The sequence below is a fragment of the Prionailurus viverrinus genome, chromosome C2 (genome assembly GCF_022837055.1).
Source record: "Prionailurus viverrinus isolate Anna chromosome C2, UM_Priviv_1.0, whole genome shotgun sequence".
Lineage (NCBI taxonomy): Eukaryota > Metazoa > Chordata > Mammalia > Carnivora > Felidae > Prionailurus > Prionailurus viverrinus.
This window is the reverse complement of record NC_062569.1, coordinates 79,880,873-79,898,927: the sequence shown is the minus strand read 5'-3', so window position 1 is coordinate 79,898,927 and position 18,055 is coordinate 79,880,873. Positions and strand designations below refer to the sequence as shown.

Below are 18,055 nucleotides of genomic sequence, written 5' to 3'. Positions count from 1 at the left end.
ATCACCCTTAAAAGACAACCATGATTCTATAACATTGCTATTTAGTTTTCTCTCCTGATATGAACAGCAGTTAGCTGCCTACATTGTGGCATCTGGTCACCCGTGCCTCTACAAGGTTACAGGCTGAGAAGTCCTTCCACTGTTGCTTCTGATTCCAGCCGTGGGTTGCGTGCAATCATCACTCCCTGGAGCACAGCACTTGTATAAGATCGATACATCCTATAATGTGCATCCCTAACCCCACTTGACCCCGCTCAGAAAAGAATATCCCAAGAAGGTTTGCTGGCGCTTTTGCTAGAAAGATGTTGCTGGCCAATTAGGACCCACAGTGACCAACCAGAGCCTTAAAATATCACTCTTACCCACGCAGAATGCAATGTTTGTGGATAGAGAAAGGAGGCAATAAAAAAGCACAGTTGGTCCCTGGGATAACAAGGAAACGTGGAATTCTCAAATGGCATTCCTAAAAAATGGCTTTCAGTTTCAGAACAAAATTAGTAGGTGAAAGGATTTCTAGGGCTTCAGAATGCAAGCCAGCAGAACTCTGCAAAGCTTCAGTGGGGCGTGTTGCATTAAAGTACCTTAGCTCTTTGTGAGTTGTAAAGCTCTCTTTAGGCTCTGGATAAATGTTTATCCACCACAGAAACAATCAGTGAATTCATGAGCTTCCTAGCATGGCTTATTAACATGACTTCCACCACAGATCTTACCTGTGCCCTGAAAGCACCTTCATCAAGGGGTGGTGGAGGAGGGAAGTTTCCAGAGCCAGACGGAAGAGCACCAGGATCATCTAGAGGTGGAGGTGGGGGTGGAAGAAAATCACCTACAGAAAGGAAATGCACACATGAAATTAGACGCAATTTTGTAGGACTCTTAAAAAACGTATATTTGCTGGCATTTTACTGCTTTTTAATTGGCCTTGACGCATCATTGTTTTGTCTCAATGGCAATTATTCCCTATTACAGTTCCCTTCAGTTAAATTGGTAGCCTTAATTTTGAGAAGAATGAGGACAGGAGTTGATACTTAGAAGTGAAATAAAAGCTAGCCTACAGGAGGAGGAGTTGGATATGTTTAGCTTGAACAGGGAAGGTGTTCAGGGTGGTGAATTGCTGAGGTGGGTAAGACTTGGTACTTACCCTCAGTAAAGTTTTCATCAAGCAGAGGCGGAAAAAATGTACCCACAGATAAAGGAAAAAGAAGATACAATTTATTAAGATGGAGAAACGAACTCTTCTGGAAGCTAAGAAAAAGGAAAACTTATGCCCAGGTAGAGCAACAAGGAAGGCTTTTACCAGAACATTTAAACTGCCCCTGAACAGCAGTTCACAGTGACCAATGAGTCCACTCTTGGCAGAAAGACAGGGGAACAAAGGCATAGCTAAAACATCTAGGGCCTGGAGAATAAGGAGCGAGTCATAATACAGCATAAATATAGGGATGTAAAAGAATACTAGTGAACAATAAAACTAAGTGCAGTGACAAAAACAATTTTTTCTTTAAGTGTGCTGCACATCTAGTAAGTAGTTCAAATTTTATCATGCTTGCGGTGGGGAGCCATCAAGCATTTCTGACAAGAAAACATTTGGTTGCAGTATGATTTACTAAAGACTAATCTAAAAGCACATGCAGGGCAGATTAGGAGAAAGGGGAATAAGAAACCTCCGATATCAAAATCTATATACAATCCAGGCAGGAAGTGATGAGGGGTGAGCATATCAAGAAAGTTCAACATCATTGCCCAATGAGAAGAGCATACCAATGTCATGTTTTTGGAAGAGAGTACCTAATCTCTAAGGTCTGAGGTGCAGACATAAATCTAAAAGCTCTGTGGCTTCATGGTATGGAAACTTTTAAAAATACTTTGCAAGAAATTCTATTAGGAATAGGAAACTTCCATTAAAAAAAAATCTCTGTTTGCCTTTTTTCTTTTAAAAATAATATTTTAGATAACAATAATAAGTAATATTCATGAATAAGTAGCTTTTCCTTGCATTTCAGTTGCTCAACACTTAGCAGCAGGGCAGGAGTTTCTGTCACTCAATGAGTTGCTTTTGGGTAGAACCAAAATATCATGACCTAAGCCTTCAAAAAAAAAAAATCTAAACTGCACAGAAGAAGGATGGTGGCTTGGATTTGATTGTTCTGATACACCTTCATTCATTGTTCTGATGGTTCCTCTGGCCCCTATTTGCCTTAGAAATAACAGACTTCAAGTTGGAAGAGTAGCTGTCTAATCTAGCTTCCAGACATATTCAGACTACAAAGCAGTGAAATACACTATATATTTAGAGTACTCTGCTTTTTAGACTCCCACCATGCACCAAACCACTGTGCTAAGATTTTCATAGGCTACCTACTAGTCCTACAACCCTTCGTCCTGATGGTTCTCGAAATTTATAGAGGTCATCAGGATCTCGGAAAGGTCTGGTAAAACATGGATGGCTGTGTTCCACCCTCAGAGTTCTTGATTTAGTTGGTCTAGGGTGGGGCCCGAGAATTTGCATTTATTTTTTTTTTAATTTTTGTTTATTTTTGTGTGTGTGTGAGAGAGAGAGAGACAGAGAGACAGAGAGAGAGAGAGAGAGAGAGAGAGAGAGAGCGAGCATGCAAGCAGGGAAAGGGTAGAGAGAGAGGGAGAGAGAAAATCCCAAGCAGGCTTTGCACTGTCAGCACAGACCTGGATGCGGGCCTTGAACTCACGAACCGTGAGATCATGACCTGAGCCAAAGTTGAGTCAGATGCTCAATCAACTGAGCCATGCAGGTGCCCCCTGAGAATTTTCATTTCTAATAAACTCCCAGGTGAGGCTGATGCTATTGGTCTGGGATGACACTTTGAGAACCACTGCATTTCAGCCAAGTATTATATTGTTCCTATTTTAGACCCTATAGGATTAGAAAGGTTAAATGACTGATGTCATATAGAAATATTTCTATTTCTCTTACTTTTCTGGGTGTGCACATCTAGGGACGTGCTTTGTCCATATCCTTATTAGGATTATAAGTCTCATAAACCTTCAGTAACTCTACCTAGTAGTTCTAAACACTGGCTACATACTAGAATCACCAAGAAAGTTTTCTAAAAATGCCAATGCCCAAACTCCATCACGCCAATTGCAATCAGTATCTTGGGGATGGGGGAAAGCGAGTTGGGGGGAGGCGTCAGGTGCCAGTATTCCTTTAAAACCCAAATGATTCTAATGTGCAGTCAGAATCAAGAGACTAATTTGACCTTCCTTTGGCCAAACACTGCACTGAAAAATATTTAACACCTGCTAAGTAAAAATGAATCGTCACCAAGTTGTTTTCCGCCTTGGAAAGTCAAAACATACAAGAAAAGGGCTCACAATGAGATCTTGAGTGATCAGCGAAGGAGGTCTAGGTTGATGGAGACTAGTCCTACTAAATTCTAGTGCACAACCTCATTTTCTGGTCCAAATTCTATCTGGACCTAGGTCGTCTTCATGCATAATTTAAAAGACAATTTCTGAGCACCTTCTTATACTTTACCACATTTTATTATGTCACAGAGAAATGTCAGAGCATTAAACAGGATAAGAAGTAAATAGAATCTGGAGATCATATTATAAAGTTAGAAACAGAGGCCCGTGAAAGCGACATGAATAGTCCACATTCTCAGGAAATTAGTCTTAGAATAAAAAATACAACTGGTTGTCCTGCAGTCTCTTCCAACCATAGTTGATCTTTGAAAAACATGGGTTTGAACTACATAGGCCAACTTACAAATTTTGTACACTACAGTCCTGTAAATGTATTTTTTCTTCCTTATAATTTTCTTAGCATTTTCTTTTCCCTAGCTTACTTGATTATAAGAATACAGTCTATGACACATATAACATACAAAATATGTGTCATCCAACTGTTCATATCAGTGATCAACATATCAACATATCAACAGCAGTTATCATTAGGGGCGCCTGGGTGGCTCAGTCGGTTAAACGTCCGACTTCAGCTCAGTTCATGATCTCATGGTTCGTGAATTCAAGCCCCACGACGGGCTCTGTGCTGATAACTCGGAGCCTGGAGCCTGCTTCAGATTCTGTATTTCCCTCTCTCTGCCCCTCCCCCACTCACACAGTGTCTCTCTCTCTCAAAAATAAAATAAAACATTAAAAATATTAAAATTGTAATATTTTAATAAATATTAAATGTTTTAAATTTTTAATATTTTCAATGTTTTATTTTATTTTTGAGACAGAGAGAGAGAGAGAGAGAGAGAGAGACAGACAGACAGACAGAGTGTGAGTATGGGAGGGGCAAAGAGAGAGGGAGACACAGAATCCGAAGCAGGCTCCTGGCTCCGAGCTTCCAGCACAGAGCCCGATGCGGGGCTCGAACTCACAAACTGCAAGATCATGACCTGAGTCGAAGTCGGACGTTTAACCGACTGAGCCACCCAGGCACCCCAACAAATAAAAAAATTAAAAAAAAAAACCAATAGTTATTAGTAGTCAACATTTGGGAGAGTCAGAAGACATATGCAGATTTTCAACGGCATGGGGTCGATGCCCTTAGCTCTCTACCATTCAAAAGTCAATTGTATATCCTTCCCAACTAAATTTTTGTCATAAAAATTAAATATATAGTGAGGCACAAGTTGGTGACAATCCTGGGAGGGTGAAAAGGAACAGAAAAGGAAGACAATGCATTTTTAAAAGAAATGAGTTGAAAACAACCAAGATCCAGACTATTTATTCTAGGCTGAAATTAGATTAAGATTTTTAAAAGTCCTAGTAATAAGCTTATAATAATTATCACATAATTTGCAGTTCTTCAAGCTGGACCATCATAGGCTTCTTCCTTCATTCTTTAGAGTGGAGCTCACATTTTAAAATGATGTGTAAAAAACAGATACACACACTGATAAAGGATAGAAAATAGGTCCTGTGGACTAGTCCATAACTAGTTGAGTTGGTAGGAATGAAAAGCTCTTAATAATTACCTTAAACCAGACTAAGAACTATTACAAGATTTCTGATTTATGGGTCACCATTTTAATAGGCCATTAAACAAAGGAAAATGCTTCTAAGTTGCAGGAAAAACAAATCCACTTAAGAGAGAAGTCATATTTCCATGTTTAAGTAAGATGGCAAAATGGAAAGAACAAAAGAACAGAGTGTGTGTGTGTGCATGTGTGAGCGTGTGTGTGTGTTTGTGTATGTGTGTCTGTGGGAGGGGAACCTTTCCATCCTTACAGACGTTTTCAAACAGTAAAAGAGCATCTGGATGGGGCGCCTGAGTGCTTCAGTAAGTTGAGCGTCCGACTTTTGATTTCAGCTCAGGTCATGATCCCAGGGTCATGGGATTGAGCCCCTCAGTGGGCTCTGTGCTCAGACTGCTTAAGATTCTCTCTCCCCCTCTGCCCCTCTCCCCAAATCTCAGTCTCACTCTCTCTCTCTAAATAAAATAAAATTAAAAAAAAAGAAAGAAAGGGTGTCTGACTTTGAAGCTTAGCTGGTGACCCTCCTAAAGAAAAACATGTAGGGGCACCTGGGTGGCTCAGTTGGTTGAGGGGCCGACTTCGGCTCGGGTTATGATCTCACAGTCTGTGAGTTCGAGCCCCGCGTCGGGCTCTGTGCTGACAGCTCAGAGCCTGGAGCCTGTTTCAGATTCTGTGTCTCCCTCTCTCTGACCCTCCCCCGTTCATGCTCTGTCTCTCTCTGTCTCAAAAATAAATAAACGTTAAAAAAATTTTTTTTAATAAAAAAAGAAAAACATGTATCAGCTGCAGTACCTTCCAACTAGCAATGGTTAGCTGTAGACCTTCACATTAGTGCATGGCCTGTCCTCTCTGCTTGCCAGGGAAATCCAAATGGAACTATCACACCCTATGAATTACAGGGACACTGAATAAATCAAACAGGCAAACCAAAAAAGAACACCCCCCCCCCCCCAATCAGGCAACTTGGACAATGCAGGGATCCATAAAATCTAAGACAGAAACATCTAGTCTTAGAAGAAGGAGGGTAGTCAGAGCCACAAGCCTACACACCTGCTTTCCTCCTTCCCCTTCTCCTCACCATCCAAAGCCTACTCACATGCAACGCACATTTATCTCTCCCTTGCCAGTTACAATAGTTTACTTGAAGTTACACAGCTAGTGAAATATGGAGCTAGAAACGAATCTTCACTCTGCATTAGAGAGAAGCTAGGAAGTATCTCACTTAATTTGCTCCATATCATCCCAAACAATTCAGCTAATAGTCAACAGATTTTTGCTTTTTGTCAGGGGTAGCACCATGGGTCAGTTAAAGGGTGAATCGTGCAAAAGTATATAGCCCCGATTCTCAAATACTATTTTCTGCCAACTTACTTTCACCATATAGCCTGTAATGCGTATCATTAACTTGAAAAGCCAGTTGAGGAAAATCTCCCAAGTACCCAGGGATGCATACTTTCTCCAGCTACCCTTCCCAGTATAGGGCTAAAAAGGCAATAGCGTTGAGAAGCATATATGGCTACCTGCTAGGAGCTGAGTAGTTGCCCTAGTAACGTCGTTTGGGCATATATGAAAGGCATCTATCCACCTGAATGCAGAACTCTCTTATCCCTTCATGAAATAAAGGTAGGCCCCCATCAGAGGGGGAAAAAATAACAAGAACTGACCAGCAAAGAAGTTTACAAATTAAGGGTTATATGTGATTGTAGTGAAAAAGCCCAAAGGAATAATTAAACTCAGATCATCAGTGAAGTCTGAACTCACTTACTATAATTTAAAAAAAGCAAAAAACAAAAAAAACTAAAAAAGCATCATTCTTTTTCTTCTTCCAACATCCATGTAAACCTACACACATACACAGGGATTCACACAGTAGCCCGTCTGTGCCTCACCAGCATCTATAATACTTGGTTGCACCTAGATGTTCATGGCCATTCTCTCCTACTGAGAATGGAAGCTCCTAACCAATAGAGCCCACTTATAATTTCTCATTCTATCTCCACATCTTGGCATAAAGTTTGGGCCACTCTCAGTAAACATAGGCTGAATAACTATATAAGAAGCCATTTCATCACTCAATTGATGTTTGTTTGGTTGAATGCCTGATGCCTTACATGTTGTTCAAATGTCAATGTTCAAATGGCCAAGGGTATCTAGATAAAATGCAGACTCTGATTCAGCAGCCGTGGGGTGAGGCCTGAGGTTCTGCATTTTTAATATGCTTGCGGGATGATGACACAGATCCATGCACAGTACATGGAGGGACATGGCTTTACGGCTCCTTGGGTTGGCAACTGTTGCTTCTCCAACTTTCTGATGGGGATAATTTTTGGTTGTTTAAGGAAATAAACTTTAAGGTACATATAAATAAAACCACTTAGGGACTTCCCAAGTTAAGTATTTAAATTATGAGTGTACAAGAGATTGGGCTGGAAAACACACACGCACACACATGTGAAAAAATACAATTACAGTGACCAAGTCGTAAGCTTCGAGTAAAAGCAGTTATCTGTTTCCGTTTACAGTAATGAATAGAGCATGGAAATATGTTCAAAAGAAAAGAATACAAAATGCCAAGCCTAAAAACTTGAAAAACAAGCCACAGCTCTACCCTTTACCTGAGAAAGAGCAATGCTACCATCTCAGGGTCAGGTTACCTCACCTATGAAATGAAGATAACAATATCCACTTCCCTGTGTGACTCTGCAGATCAAAGCAGTTAAAACAGTGACTCTGAACCTTTTTTGACCACAACCCAGAGCAAAGAAATAACCTTTTATATCAAGCTGCAATACTACCTGCTTGGACATGTATATCTGAAACAAGGGTTGCATGAAACCATACTTACCACATGGAACACACATTGAAACTTCATTATATGTATTTATTTCAAAAGGTTGGTTATTCCTGGTGGAATAACCACCACTGAAGTAACGGTGACCCACAAATGGGTTTCAACCCACAGCTGAGGTGTCACCAATCTAATTTCCATATGACTTGTACAATGCCTACGTAACAGGTGACGATTCTTCTTGCTTTCCACTTATGCACAAGACGGCAACTCAGCTGCCTACGCAGAAGGCCAGGTCTGAGAAGGCAAAAACTCTCTGCATAGGTTGAGTAAAGACAGTGAGCAGAAGATAAAGCAAACGTGACAGGAGCAGCAGTCTCCATAAGGTGACTGAGTTGTGTCACCCTTATAGCATTCTCCTCAGAGAGGCAATTTATTACAAAACAAAGCAACTAAAGACCCTTTGGAATTTCACCCTCAACGCCATCTTCTCTTTATATTAAACACACTTGCCACCAAGAAAACTACACCAGAAAGTACACTGAGTAAAATACTTTAAAAATGGATCATTCTCAGGGCACCTGGCTGACTCAGTCAATACAGCCTGTGACTCTTGATGTTGGGATCGTGCGTTGAAGTCCCACATTTAGTATTGAGTTTACTTTTAAAAAAATGAGGCATTCATGGTATAGGACAAAATGGATAATGGTATCATTTGTGTGATGACATATATGCTTGTGTTGTCATGAAGTATGTTTTACATGGATTCCTAAGAAATTGTTAACAGCAAGTTGCCTCTATGAAGAAGCTAATTTTGCCACTAGGTAACAAGAGTGGAAAAGAAATTTACTTTCCATTATACAAAATTTTAACGTGCCATTATTTTACCCATTTATATATGTACATATATATTTTTTACTTCCAGTATAGGTAGCATACAGTATTATATTAGTTTCAGGTGAACAGTATAGTGATTCAGCAATTCTATACATTAATCAGTGCTCATCACGGTAAGTGTGCTCTTAATCCCCATCCCCTATTTCACCCATCCCCTCTACACCCCCCTCTGTTAACCATCAGTTTGTTCTCTGTAGTTAAGAGACTATTTCGGGGTTGGTCTCTTTTCTCCTTTGTAATTTGTTTTATTTCTTAAATTCCTCATCTGAGTGAAATCATATGCCATTTTTAAAATCGCATGTATACACAAAACCAAAGAGACATTTTCTGTACCTAGAAATGTGTCACCTGCAAATATTGAGCTGAATAAGGTTTTCAAAACCACCAGGAAATACTGGGACATGGCAGAGGTCAAACAAACAAACAAACAAACAACATTAAGGATAAGTCTCATTTAATGCAACACCGCTCAGACTTCTCAACCTATTTACGATCCATTGGTTGTAGCTAAAAATATGAAAGGAATTGCCCTGATCTAATCACCATGTTGTCTGCAGTAGAAAGAGGATAAAAAGCCAGCTGATTCCTAGAACCAAAGCCTGTGTACAATCTCAGTGTGACCTCTGTCCTAGAGAGTGGTTAAGCCCTGTGGAGCTATTAATAAAGTGGGTTCTTATATTCCCATTCTGCTCCTGTTCCTTGAGTATTCAGCCCCTTTAAGAACTCTCTGGGAGAGGGGATAATTATGAGGGCAAGGCTAGGCATTCTTGGTTCTCTGTCCTCCTCATCCAAATGGCAACACCACCAGCTCCATTAAAAGAGGCATCTTCATCTGTCAATGAGAAGACATGTCACCTGAACCAAGTGATTCCAATTCTTCAGCTCCAACACTTGACATTTTTGGAGTTCGTGCTTTTATTATACATTAGAAAATTCACCTTTCTATTCCTTCCGTTTGTATTTTATGCTGCTTAACTAACACACAAACGGTTGCTTCTTATAGTACTTAATTTTCAAGGCAATGTCATTTAAATGAGAGGACAAAGATTAAAAATAGTGACAAACGCACTATTGATGATGGCATACGAAAATTCATACTTTCATATGCTATTCATATATAAACAGACAAATGTTCAGGATAAGACTTTTCTCAAGAAAATGTGACAACAGGTGTCAAAAGCCTTAAAAATGTGTATACGCTTTGATACAGCAACACTACTTTTAATAAATTATCCTACAAAAGAAGCGACCGAGGACTACATAGAGAAGCGTGTTAAAGAATCTCCATCATAATGAAATATAATAGAAATAATCAGAATGTTCATCAATAAAGTACTGGTACAAAAAAACCAACTGTGGTCAATCACACACTGGTAAGCTGTGTAGCCATCAAAATGATGATGTTGATCTTGAAATGACATCAATTTATTCGTTGATTGAGTACCTCTTATGTGTCAGGAATCATTCTAGACAAGAGGGCGGAAATCAAACAAGAACAAAAAAATATATAGAAAGTGCTGGACTCACAGAATTTATATTCTATCAGAAGGAGAAGAATACTTAAAAAATAGATTAAATAAAACATAATATCAAATCATGATTAGCACCATGGAAATACGGAGCAAGGAAAATCAAGGGAGTACTAGGGTGGAGGTGGAACCCCACAATTTTTAAGAGAAAGGTTAGGAAATGCCTAACCAATGTGGCATTTGAACAACGACTTAATCTAGCGAGGGAGTGAGTCATGGAGTATCTGGGAGAAGAACATGAAAAACTTTGACATATCATGTGAGGAAAAAGGTGGGCTACTGAATAGCACTTATCACATGGTCCTATTTTTTTTCTTCCTTTTATTCCCTCTCCTTTTGATTCAACTGTTCTACAATAAATGTGAATTACAGACATGCATTTTTTAAAAATCAAAAGGAAGACACTGTGAAATGAATCGCAGAATCTACTCAAACCCAGAGTTTAATTTTAATGTGCCACTATATTTACCCAAGCCCAAATGTAATGTCTCCGTCATCTTTCTAAATAACTTAGCTTGAAATGTTCATTGTGATTCTCAAATTAAAAGCAAGAAGAATTATGATCCTAAAGTAGATGAAGTCTTCCTGATTTTCAAATGGATGGTTTCACTCTACATTTAGCTAATACAGCATCCCTGGGTCTTCACTGAGTTCAACAGTCCTCATGCTTAGCCACAAGTAAACTGTCTGTAAGAAGGTGAAACACACGAGTGCATCCCATCGAATCATAACTCATTTCTCTATTATACTGTGGTTTCCACTTGTTGAAAAACACATTCAATCTCTTAGTCCAAAGCACCAAATGATTTTCAAATAATATGAAATTAGGAAGATAGTCTGGTTCTACAAATGGCCTAGAACCATAACTAGCATTTTTAATCCCCCAAGTGTTATGTCTTACAAGATATGGTCATTTGTGACCAAAACAGCAAACCATACCATATACTTTGACTTCCAGAGATGGGCACTCCAAATGAATAGGGCAATGACTTAAGCCTACACATCAGTCTTCTAGCAGCTATTGAGATTATCTTCAGCCTCAATAGCAAAAAGTGAAGGTCTCTCAGTTAAAAATTGAAATAAAAATAAAAAATTCATGTTGTGGACAGAGAATGAGGCAACAGTCCAGGGGGGAGGGGGAATCTTAATTTACCACTGAAAAAGGAAGCTGGAAAACAAATATCAGTGTGTTGAGAGAGGACTCCAAAAATACACCTTTCCTTTGGAGACAGGACATCACCCTGTGGTCGCCATTGAGGCCAGAAATTTACTCTCCCGCCAAAGATGGTGATGAAGCCTGAAGGAGTGTGGTTTCACAACAAAAACACTTGAAATACCTCAACTAACTTATTCCATCACTCTTTTATGGAAAGAGTAAACCATTTCCACTTCAAAGACAATATACTGCTTTCCTGATTTAGCTCTATTAGAGCAAGTATTCTGCTCTTTATGAGTTGAATTGCGTATCTATTGGTTTCTCCCACTAGCCTATAAGCTCCTTGAAGACAGACTCTGTGTCTTTCTAATCTCTATATAAAGCATATGCAACACATAGGAGGTTTTAAGAAGTGGCAGTAATATTGTTTTTATAAATTGTCATTATTATAAATCTATATTCCATTAAACTGAATTAAACTGAAAGAATGAACACATGCATTTTTACCATGGACAACTTTGCCTCTTTCCAATTATTGACATAAGGTCAATACAGTACAGTATCGGGGAGCGGCAGGGGCGGGGGGTCATAGGTCCTCCAAGGTGCCAAAAGTTGGACAAGCTTAATAACATCGGTCTTAAAATAGTCACTGAGTTTTGCTCAGTGGTAGTGGTGGTATTTTTACACGTTACCTTACTCAGAGATGTCCTCAAGATACAGGCCCTGAGTCCACATCCCTAAGTCATCTCCTGCTTATGGGGACATCCTAGCTCCAGAAACACTGCATCATATGTATTTTATTTGATCTTTCTTCTACAATAAAAGATCTGTATACAGGTTGTAACCCACGAGGTATCTAAAAACCTCTTCAAAAGTCCTCTTAGAATTTTGGAGAGTCAGAACTTGTCTCATCAATGAGAATTGGGAATGGAGGAGGAACAGGGAAATGAATGAAGAGGAAGGACAGATGTCACATGGACAGAATCTCAAAATGTCACTTCTTGAGGTGTTGAAACAAATCCGACTTTTAACTGAGGGTGTGGATCCGAATCTCAAGGCTCATTGTCTTCGACAACATGCACCCAGGCCCCACTCTACACTTCTTAAATCAGAATCTCTGGGGCTGGGATCGAGATACAAGCATCTTGATGAGCTCTCTGGCGGATTCTGATGTGTAGCCCTGGTTAACAGTCATTGACCTCCATGAAAAACAAAGATTGAGAACCTGGCCTAGGTTAAAGAAGACTAAGGAGACAAGACAACCAAATTCAGCTTGCGACTCTGGATAAGATCCTAGATTGGAAAAAGGATATTAGTAGGACAGTTCACGAAATCTAAATCAAGTCTACATATTAGTTAGTAGTATTGTGTCAGTGTGCGAATTACCTGGCTTTGGTCCCTGTACTGTGATTGTGTAAGATATCAATAATGGAAGAAACTGGATGACAACTCAGTGAAAATCCTTCCTACTATTTTTCAGTGTTTGTGTAAAATCTGAAATTATTCCAGAATGAAAATTCAAAATTTAGTTTTAAATTTTAGGGGGGGAAAAAAGTAACTTCCCTAGCCTAATAACTTTGTCCTACAGCTGGAGGAATTCTTGACCTGTGTAGTAAAGGGAAACAGTCAAATGGCATAGAACCATATCAAAAAACCCACTGGGACCCCCAAATCTCTTAACTTCCAGCTGAGGACCCATTTGCCACAGTACATGACAGATTCAGTGTGAGAATCTGAGACCTCTTGGGAATAAGGAGGGAACTTTTTGTGTCCCTCCGACTTCAGGAGACTATGATGAAGAGAAGAAGCTCTTACTATTTAGGAGACCTAGGATAGATGGATCAGGAAGATGTAAAATATCTTCAACTCAATCCAGGCTGACTGCAGCACAGGTAGGGCAGTAATCCACGCTCAATGATCAGCAGCAGTGAAATCCCACAGAGCTTCCTTTTTCCCACCGTTAGACCCATTCCCCAGCCTCAGGAGACTCCTTGAGGAAGCGAATGGCTACATGACACCAGGGACTTTCTATGATTTCTCCAGTCTTCATCTTTTCTGCACAAATGACTTCAAATTCTTCTCACTGAGAAATTCTTGTTACTATTTATACAAAATGATGCCAACCATTACTCACTCTCCCTCAACCCTGCCATTTCATCTAGACTGAGGCTTAGCAAATGCAGAAATGCTTTAAAAATAATCAAATAGAGACACTCATTTCATTTCAAGGTGGTTGTTTTTTGGCATGATTTTTTTTTTTCTCCAAAGGAGTACTAGGAGCTGACAGGTACTTGCTCTAAAAATTTACTTCACCATCTGCTAACTGAAATATTGCTTTCACGGATTTATATTGTATTAAAAGGTCACTGGTTGTTTAAGACTTAAACAGTTTTAATCATTCTAAAAGTCTCTTAACAGTAAGAAAAGGAAGCTCAGAACAAACAGCAGCAGGGACTCTAATTAAAAGGGCCAATTCATCTAATTTTATTTGGGGTTAATTATTCAGGATTCACTCTTTGATGTGTAAGGAATAGCAATTAGTAATTTTAGTGATTTGAGAATCATTGGAGGTGTAATCAGTTAAAATGAGTGAGTGTTTACAACACAAGATGGTGAATTAGTCTCTCTCAGCTGGAGAACAGGAACATTAGGCTCCAAGAGATCAAGGCTAAGGATTTTAGACCCTAGTAATAACAGTCACTTCAAAATAAAACACATGTCAACAGCATCTAGCATTCTGTTTGTTCTTAGCTAAGGCAAGGCACAGAAGCTTCACAAATTACCTTTAACCACATCTCCATCTTTGCCGTTGTCCCCAACCAACCACTTCCCTCTATTTGGCTCTTGCCACCATGGTAACCATAAATGCATGACATTAAAAAAGCAATTCTAAATGAATATACCAATTATAAGCAACACAAGACCCAGGATAATCATGACACCAACTCATTCCACGTCTGCATCTCTGTATGAGAGTGGGGCATCTCCATCCACCACAGTCTCTCGCTCCGTGCTGAGAAATGAGTGCAGATACCCTAACTCGCAGACCCACTTACCTTCTCGTGTATCCTCTACTTTTCTGTTTACTTCATTACAATTCTCCCAATCCTACAGGTTGGAAGAAAACCCCTTTTCTCTAGTTTTTGTCCGCAATCCTCACAGCAATATAGCAAGCCATACTGGATTATACCAAAGTGTTCAAGTTCATTTACTATTCTCCATCTCTACTGCCACCAAAATAATCAATGTTTAGTTACCTCTTACCTAGGCTTCACAAACTGCCTAATGGTTTCCATTCCTCCTTCCTTACTTCCTTCCAACTGATTTTAGACACGGCTGCCAGATTGAAAACATCCATCGGTCCCCCCACAAGCCACAACAATTTTGAAAAAGGACAAAGTTGGAGGATTCTCCCTTACTGATTTCAAACTCACCACAAAGCTATGGTAATCAACAGTGTGGTGCTGGCACAAAGACAGACATACAGACCAACGAAAATAGCATAGAAAGCCCAGAAATAAGCCCTCATGTAAATGGCCAATTGATTCTATGGCAACTGTGCTGCAGTCTTAGAGAATGACGGATTGGGAGTATTATGGGCTTCAAAGGGTTGACAGGACCTCACCCTGGACAGGCAGAATCCTAAAACAGGATGGGCCCCCTGGGAGGAAATGGAGAGAAACTTGACAAGCTCTCCTAGAACGCTCTGGTAGGTATGGATTCCCTGAGATTACTGCCTCACACAGCAACTCTGGAAGTTTTGTACTTCAGAAAACTAAAGTTCCTAATCTCCATACCCAGTAATCTGCCTGACAGCTTCTCCTTGCTTCCTTGACTCCAAGAATTTGCTCGTGCCTTGTCTCCATCAGGTCTTGTCTCTCTAACATGTCTTTATAGCAGAACCCAACCTATTCTTGGAGGGCCCAGGTCACCTGTCAACCCTGCACAACCTTCTTTGGCTGCCCAAGAGCCTGAAACACTGAGTGGCTATCATTCTCAAGATATGTGTGTGGTGTGGTGTGGTGTGGTATGGTGTGTGTGTGAGAAAGAGTGAGAGAGAGACACACACTGAAAGATTGAGGGAGAGATTCAAGTGAACATCCCCATGGGGATGATTTCTATAAAAGGAACACGCTCTTGATTTGAACAGTGACTCGGTTAGCTGCCTTCGAAATATAAAAGAAATAGGCCTGTGGTATTAAAACATATCACTTACAGTCACACCTGAACTATTTGCTAGCTGTGTGAACTTGGTCAAATCATGAAACTTCTGAGTCTCATTTTTTTTGTCAGATGAGAATAACAGCACTTGTCTTTTATACTGCCCAGAGTTGTACAGATCAGATAGATAACTGTAAAAATAATTTAAAAATCACAATGTCCTACACAAATACTATTTTTATTTTGACATGATTCTCTATGTGACTTAACCATAAACGCTTTCTTCACATTTAGAAACTTAAATACAAAACATAAGTATTATAACTGAAGAAACACTATAATCTTAATATGGCTTTTCACATACAGTGGGTCCAAAGAGTTAGGGGTGAAAGCAAAGAGAGAGAAAGATAGAGAAACAGAGACAAAGATAGAGAGACAGACAGAGACAGAGAGAAAAAAGAGCATGAGTAAGTGAGACAATAGCAAAACAAAGTCCTAGCAGTCAAATAAACAAATATTGAGCTCTCCCTGGAATGTTTAGAAATCTTGGAGAGGAATCACGTAAGGAGCCCTGAGGTGGCGCTAAGTTGGCACATCAAGTACTTCTGTGACTGATTAACTCGACATTTCTTTGGGTCTGGAAGTATTACTAGGTCATTTTTTTTTTAATGGACAAACTGTTCCTGAATAATTTTTAAGATACAAACAGCTATTGTGACGAATCAATCAAAAGAGGTCAGTTTTGTCCTCAAAACCCAGTGAAACGGCCAAGTCAAAACAACAACAACAAGCACAACCAGGCAGTCAAAAAACAAGAACATCCCCGCATCCCATGGCTCTGCGCTTGGTTCTCGAAGGGCTCTTTCTTGCCCACTCTGATCTGTAAACCCACATCCCCACGTCCACCATGGGCAAGTCCCACAGGAGAAGCAAATTTCAAAAGGTCCGCAAAGCCTACTGGATGCTTACCATCCATGAACCTATGTTTTTTGAATGAGAACAGAAAATTCAAAAAGCAATCTCTCAAAAAATCAAGTTTTGTCTCTAGGGAGGCACTCCAAGAAAAACCCCACTCCTGGTACTTCATTCACTCTGCTTTCTTCACTGCCTCCCATTAGGAAGCCATGTGATGGAAGATAGTCCCAAACGCAAAGCTTGGTGACGTGTTCTGGGCAGAAGTTCAGGCACCTTGTTATTTTGGCAAACCCGGTCTGGCTGCCCAAAGACATAATTTAGCAGAGTGAGAAACACATCCCCTCCCCCTGCTTCATCTGGCCAGCTGCCTCGGAAGGTCTTTCATTCCAGAGGGCAATGGATATATTGTCTCCTTTCATGTCTCCATCCATAGTTCCAGCTCTCTGAGTTTCAAGTTCGGTGAGCTCAGCCTTGGCATTCAAGGATCTCCTTATGTCTCATTCTTAAGAGCATTTGTCCCAGGTCTGTTTGCCAAGGACATGGTGGCAGTTCCTTTCCTGGCACTTGAGTCTGCAATATTATGCTTCTTCCTATAAACAGACCCATCCTATTACTTGAGTTACCTCTCCAAATCCTCCTGGCACTTTCGTGGCTTAACTGGAACTAATAGTACAACTTTATAAACTAAAACTCACAAAAATCATCAGATTAGAAGGGAAACAGAAAGGAATGAGCAGGGTCTGCTAGTCTATGGGTAGCAAACAAGAGTCAAATGTTCCAATCCAGCTCATTGCCGGTTTTTGTAAATAAAGTTTTATTGAAACGCAGTGACAGTCATTAGTTTATTTATCATCTATGGCTGCTGTTGTATTCTGCCGGCAGAACCGGGTAGCTGGAACAAAGGTGTTTTAGCCAACACAACCTAAAATATTTTCTATCTGGACTTACAGAAAAATTTGTCCACCCTGATCTAGTTCTTAAACTCATTTCACAGATGAGAAAATTGTGATTCAGTAAGACTGAACAATGTTCCCAGGGAGTAAGTAAAATTTGCAAAGCACAGTAACTAGGGCCATGCTGGGCATATGGTTTACACACACTCAATAAATACTGGTTCTCTCTAGTGTTTGACAGGAAATTTTATGTTTCGTAAATGTGGAACTGGGTTAAGATGATTTTTTTTTTAGACCAACAGGGTTGCCTTATTTAAGAAATTCATTGTCTAGAGTGGGGGACAGACATATAAACAAAGAATTTCAACATAATATTGTATGTATTTGTTTTCTATTGTTTCTGCAACAAATTACCACATACAATTGTTTAAAATAACATAAATTTATTACTTTACAGTTCTAGAAATTAGACGGCTGTCACGGGTAACACTGGGCTAAAATCAATGTCATACCACAGTCACATTCCTTGCTGAAGTCTCTGGTTAGAATCCATTTTCTTGTAATTCCAGCTTTTAGAAACCTCCCTCATTCCTTGGTTTGTGACCTTCGCCCACCATCTTCAAAGGCAGCAAAGGCTACTGAGTTCTTTCTCAGACTGCATCACTCCAAAAACCTGTCTCCCCAGACTACTTCTTAGGCCCATCCAGATACTCAGATCATTTCCCTGTCTTAAACTGAGTTGATTGGCAGCC

At 39.9% G+C, this 18,055-nt stretch overlaps 1 protein-coding gene across 11 annotated transcripts in view; it reads right to left on the bottom strand.

The window, feature by feature from the left end:
- The window catches only part of LPP (LIM domain containing preferred translocation partner in lipoma), a 677,058-nt gene that overhangs the window by 374,826 nt on the left and 284,177 nt on the right, over positions 1–18,055 (bottom strand). For all 11 annotated transcript variants that reach the window (XM_047874816.1, XM_047874813.1, XM_047874824.1 and 8 more), the window contains one exon: positions 711–823. In XM_047874816.1, the coding sequence (XP_047730772.1) occupies positions 711–823 (113 nt within the window). The remainder of the gene's footprint in view (positions 1–710; positions 824–18,055) is intronic.